This window comes from Tribolium madens, unplaced genomic scaffold, assembly GCF_015345945.1.
Source record: "Tribolium madens isolate multiple individuals breed KSU strain unplaced genomic scaffold, Tmad_KSU_1.1 Scaffold_91;HRSCAF=231;Tcas5.2_LG7, whole genome shotgun sequence".
Lineage (NCBI taxonomy): Eukaryota > Metazoa > Arthropoda > Insecta > Coleoptera > Tenebrionidae > Tribolium > Tribolium madens.
The window spans coordinates 3,205,660-3,211,674 of NW_025401063.1; the positions used below are offsets into that span (position 1 = coordinate 3,205,660).

Below are 6,015 nucleotides of genomic sequence, written 5' to 3' on the forward strand. Positions count from 1 at the left end.
TATCTTTCAAATTATGAAGAAAAAAATATGTGTTCTAATTTAAAATTAGGAAGTTGAATATAGTCCAAAATAAACTATGACATTTAGAAAAATTCCAAAATTGTCAGCTTACACTATATTAAAAGTCATTTAATTTAGTTTTTTTAATTTTTGAAATCGAGTCATAAATAAAATTTCTACAGCACCTGCCGCTTTTTAAAAATCACCCTTTATTTTGGGTTTTTAATGTGTACAACTGAAGTACCTCCTGTAACAAGTTTCATGAATTTTCTTACTTATTTTCATGATCAAGTGTTGAAACTTAACTTTTAATTAAAAAAAATATTAAAATTAGAATGATTTTCAAAAAATAACAGCACATGTAACTTTTTTTTTATTATAAAAGTTGATACTGCAAAGCCTCTTTTTATTTAATTTTTTTGAATCATGTAGAACAAATTTGCACTTTTACTCTTGATTTCAGTGCTGACAAAAGTTAATTAGACAAATTTCAAAGAAATCGAGTATCAGTTTTTTTGAAGTTTTATTTTGAAAGAATGTCATTATGTGTGTTTTTTCCCGGTTTGTGTTTCATAGTTATGTATAGTGGGTACTTTTGGGAGTGAAAAAATGAGTTTTTAGAGCTTCCGGTTACCTGGATTTTTATTAAATTATTTAATTAAAAAATTATTTTAAATTTTGTAAGACACTTTATGACGCACTTCAAAGTCAGTCAACCTTACAAAAATGTTGACCGCTACTGGTCTGAATGTAATACTATACAGGGTGAAACCGAATGATTTACCAATTACGTTAATGACTTGGTTTCTAATTCTAATTGGTTCTAATTATTTCGAAAATAAGCACCAAGAGGTTAGTTTCGTACAATTTTTGCGGTAATATGCGCCACCTAGGTTTTTTCACGAAAGCAGATAAAATAAAAATTTATATTCGAAATTGCGGAGTAAAACACTTGATCATGAAAGTCATAAGTGAAACACATTTTTTGAAATAATTGGCAATTCGTTTTCATTGTAACGGCATAATGAAATAATATCAAACATAAATCCAATACCAAATGTTACCAGTTTCTCGTCTAGAATAATAAATAATGATATCATCCCGTAAGTTTTCAGGGACGCAGCATTCAATCGGGTCGTTTTTTTTGTAGTTTATTTTTTTTCTATCGATAATTTTATTAATTGTTTGGTTTTTGACAGGATGAAGCAACAACCGCAAACATGGTAAACTACCGACCAGGCAGTAGGGCACGTTCACAAGGCGGACCTATAAGAAGGCCACATGACAGAAGATTAGATACATCACCATATTCCAGTAATTCTTTTTTAAGTCCACCGCACGATACGAGTTGGCGGCGCACGCATAGCGATTCAGCCCTACATCAAAGCGCCATGCAGGTGAGTGTCAAGCTCGGCTCACGCCTCGGCGAGACAATTTTTTTTATACAGGGTGCGCTAGAACTCGCGCCATGTAAGGTACCATACCAGGAACATGGAAAAAATGTCAAAAAAAATTCAAGTTTGAGAGTTTAAATTTTGCACTTTGACTCTATTTCATTGTGTTGGTAAAATAATTTTCCAAGTTTTTTGTAAGTCAAACATTTTTTTAACAAAAACGTGAGGTTTACAAAAAAAAAAAAATGCACAGAAACCATTCTTGTAACAAGTTCGTTGTCTTGAAAAAATTGTGGTATGGTCGAATTCTGAATGTCATAAAACTTTGTTGTCTCTCTCGCTCTTCAAGTAAGTAGGTAGGAGCAAGTAAGATAAACGTTATGCCGCTCTCTGGTCCCACCAGTGGTATGTTGTCTTTCTCGCACTTAGGTCGTTTAAAAGAGACAGAAAACTTTAGCACGCCTATCTACTTCACTRGACCAAAACATAACAGTGATTCTCAAAATTGACAATTAATGAATGGATGTTTAATAAAATAAACAGACTGTTAACATTTTGTTTTGCTTGAAAACATACAAGACATTAATTTATTAAAAAAGTAATAATAATAATAACAAAAAATTTTAGCTTAGAGGCGTCTCATAGTTTGAGAACGACTGGTGGTCKCTCCTATTTTCAGCTACGCTTGACCGTTTGCATTTTGTCTCACTCATTCGCATAGTAACAACAAAGACAAAACTATTAGCGCATGGGATTGTGTTATTTGACACAGTTTTACGATAAACGGGAAAAATTAAAAGAATATTAGTATAGGTTCCTATTTAAAAAAAAAATTGTTAGTATGTTTATCTCGTAAGTATAAACAAATAATTAATATTTAATTTTTTTTTGAATAGCTATTTTATAGCCATTGCACACCTATAAATTTATTTGCCAAAAAATTTGATAGTTTCGCCAGAATAAAATCGTGTCCAGAKTTTTGCACCACCCTGTATTTATTAATTTTACCAATTAAAGGTCACTAATGGACTTTTTCAACTCGCTGGGAAACCCTGATGTTCTTTTTAAACCCCACTTTAGAAATATTGGGAGTTGGAATAATCGTATTTATTTGAAAATTGGTACATAGTCATAAACCATTAAGTCCTCTTAAATGAAAATATTTTCAAGATGTCGGCACTTTAGCTTATACCGAAAGTCGGTCTCAACTTTCTTATTTTAAATGGAAAGGTATATTTATTACTTAATTATTTTACTTAATTTTACGTAAATTTACCCGTTTTTGAAATATTTGGAGTTTTTCAAAATTTTTTGGATCTGCACCTTCCACTTAAAAAATCGGTAACTCTGGCATTTTTAAAGATTTTAAATTCGTTTTTTGGCGTTTAAAAGCGAAAGCTTAGATCATTTTTCTAGTGTTTTCAAATTTTGAAAAAAAAAACATATCTCAAAATTTTATGGTTACTTTTGTAATAATTCAAATACTTTTTTTTAACTTAATTTTTTTCAAATNAGGTATATTTATTACTTAATTATTTTACTTAATTTTACGTAAATTTAGCCGTTTTTGAAATATTTGGAGTTTTTCAAAAATTTTTGGATCTGCACCTTCCACTTAAAAAATCGGTAACTCTGGCATTTTTTAAGATTTTAAATTCGTTTTTTGGCGTTTAAAAGCGAAAGCTTAGATCATTTTTCTAGTGTTTTCAAATTTTGAAAAAAAAAACATATCCCAAAATTTTATGGTTACTTTTGTAATAATTCAAATACTTTTTTTTAACTTAATTTTTTTCAAATGAAATAACCCAATTTTTATTTTACTAAATAGAAGAGAATTTAATTGTGCATTGATCTGTATTAACATTCCCTATACCTAAATTTAATTTAATTTTCAAGTTAATGACTTTTTTTTAAGACTACAGAAAATTTATTACTAGCTACACTCTTTTCACATAGTTTGCTATGGAAATCAAAAATGTCAAAATTGTTTCTCAATAAACGTCGACACTGACTTATTATTTGACAAATAGTGCCAAAATATGGAGAACCAAAGTTATGCAAACTTAATTATTATTGATGGGTTCTACCATGCGATCATTATTTAAAGCTAACAAGTAAGAAAAATTTATTTTTGTTTAATGAACGACATCATAATTTTGTTACGCTCTCTATAAATACAAAATAAATTAATTAAATCTAAGTTTGAGTAGCTTTGACTCTCCATATTTTGGCACTATTTGTTAAATAATAAGTCTCTGTCGACGTTTATTGAGACACAATTGTGACATTTTTGATTTCCATGGCAAGCTATACGAAAACGGATGTGGCTAGTAATAGATTTTCGGCAGTCTTAACAAAAAGTCACCATAACTTAAAAATCATTATATTTAGGTATAGGAAATGTTAATACAGATCGATGCAGAATTAAATTCTCTTCCATTTAGTAAAATAAAAATTGGGGTATTTCATTTGAAAAAATTGAGTTATGGGTATTTGAATTATTACAAAAGTAACTTTAAAATTTTATGGTTGATTTATTTTTTTTTCAGAATTTGAAAACACCGGAAGAAAGATCTAAACTTTCTCTTTCAAACGCCAAAAAAACGAATTCAAAATTTTAAAAAATAGCAAAGATTTTTAAAGTGAAAGGTTTTTAAAAAAACTCCAAATATTTCAAAAACGGCTAATTTTAAGTATAGGGAAAGCTGATGAAAACTACCTTAAAATAACCCAATTAATCCAAAAACGCAGCTTTATAGCTTTTCATTTAAAATAAGAAAGTTGAGACCAACTTCCGGTATAACAAACAAATATTATTCGAACTCCCAATACATTTAATGTGGGGTTTAGACGAAACACCCTGTATAAGATCATTAGTATCATTAAATCGACATAAAAACTGTCAAATGTCAAAAAATAAATGTCAAATAGAACATTTTTTCCACMTTCCTGGTATCTTATTTTACTTGAAATTTTTCTCTGGGGCGCGAGTTCTAACACACCCTGTATTTTCCATCCTAGGACATGAATTCGGAGCGAAATGACAGCTGCAACAGTAGGTGGATTATGCCAAATATGAACGGTCCTGAACGAAATGAAGGGCGACCGAGGTCGAGTTGTGAAGTTCCTCGCGTACCTGGTATACAGTAAGATATCGCAATTGTTTTTTGTTTTCTTTTCTGACCGTGTTTTGTTTTTTTTTTTTTAGTATATATCCTTCGGCTCATGTGCCCGGAGCGGTTCAAATACCGATAAGTGGTAATAATACGGGCTCTTTGCCCGATTTAACTAATGTGAATTTTTCGTCGCCGATTCGAGTACCTTTAGATCAAGATGCAGACCAAGGAAGTTCACCCTATAGTTCTGTAGGTATCATAAGTGGCGCTGTATATACTTAGTGTCATTTCCCGGTAGTTTAAATTCAATTTAGTTAGTATTCACTTGGCTTATTTACAGAGTCCTGTAAATACAAGTCCATCTACATTATCTCCCACAAGTATACCTCAAGGAGTACGACAAGGTCGTTTTCATTTTACACATGTATCACATGCACACTCGGTATGTCCAGTGCTAGATTTTTTTAATTTGTGCTTCTTTTTTTTTCGCATGTTTTTGTTGTGATTTATGTTTTGCATGGTTTTTGTAATTTTGTTGCAGAATCATTTATCAGTTCCTAGGTATGCGAATCATCTAAATAAGGTAAGTCTAGAGGTGCTTTTTTGCAAAAAAAATTTCTTTGTTTTATAATTTTGTATAAAGTTACTTTTTTGTTTTTTTTTTTAACCATAGCTGTTTAACATGCAAGTGATAATCATACATAATAAAACAGTTTGTATACATTTAAAGAAAATTTTATTTGTTTAAAAAAATAAATACATTTTCTTAGATGTTATTTCAAATGCGTAAAGTTAGGTGTGTCGTTGGGGGAAGTCGTTCATAATTAGTTTCTAAATTACCTTGACAATTTTGATGTCTCTTGTATAAAAAATTAAATAACAAATTCATTTTAAAATTATGATGTAATCAAGTTTTCGAGGTCAAAATCATATTTTACAAGATAATTTTCTTTAGTGTTGTGAATTTTAAATTAAAGTAAAAAATATGGAGTAATTAAAAACATTGTTTAATTACCACCACAAGATAATAATCAACAAAAACTGTACAAAGCAAACTTTTGTTATATTTTTACGACTCTCATAATCGATTTATTGATTATTTCGCAGGATAAAACGTTGGTAAAATTAACTCTTTTTCATCAAACTCTTTATGTTACTGTATTAAATAATGCTAAAATTTATGTCGTGTTATATTTTCAACAGAATCAATTTTTTGCATTTTTTATTGAATAATTCAACAGTATCTCTTAATTTGTATGTATTTATAAAGTTGGTTTATACTTTCATTAATGAATAATTAAATTTACTTCTTAAAGGAGACTAATTTAATAACACATATATTTTTTTATGGAGTTTTTTTTTAATTTATAGTAACTCTTATGCAAAAAAGCGTTTGTTAATTCTGAGGTTATAAAAGTTTTCAGTGAAAAAAAATTCACGACTATTTCGGTAATATAAAAAAACAATCATATTTATTTAACACCTAAATAAGATTTATATACAGT

General features: G+C 29.1%; 1 protein-coding gene across 7 annotated transcripts in view; it reads left to right on the top strand.

The window, feature by feature from the left end:
- Positions 1 to 6,015, top strand: part of LOC123012137 (CREB-regulated transcription coactivator 1-like) — a 22,340-nt gene that overhangs the window by 6,257 nt on the left and 10,068 nt on the right. For 5 of the 7 annotated variants that reach the window (XM_044409947.1, XM_044409946.1, XM_044409948.1 and 2 more), the window contains 5 exons: positions 1,200 to 1,397; positions 4,416 to 4,540; positions 4,603 to 4,759; positions 4,851 to 4,952; positions 5,052 to 5,093. In XM_044409947.1, coding sequence (XP_044265882.1) covers positions 1,200 to 1,397; positions 4,416 to 4,540; positions 4,603 to 4,759; positions 4,851 to 4,952; positions 5,052 to 5,093 — 624 coding nt within the window. The remainder of the gene's footprint in view (positions 1 to 1,199; positions 1,398 to 4,415; positions 4,541 to 4,602; positions 4,760 to 4,850; positions 4,953 to 5,051; positions 5,094 to 6,015) is intronic. The other 2 variants (XM_044409951.1, XM_044409949.1) reach the window with 2 other exon arrangements.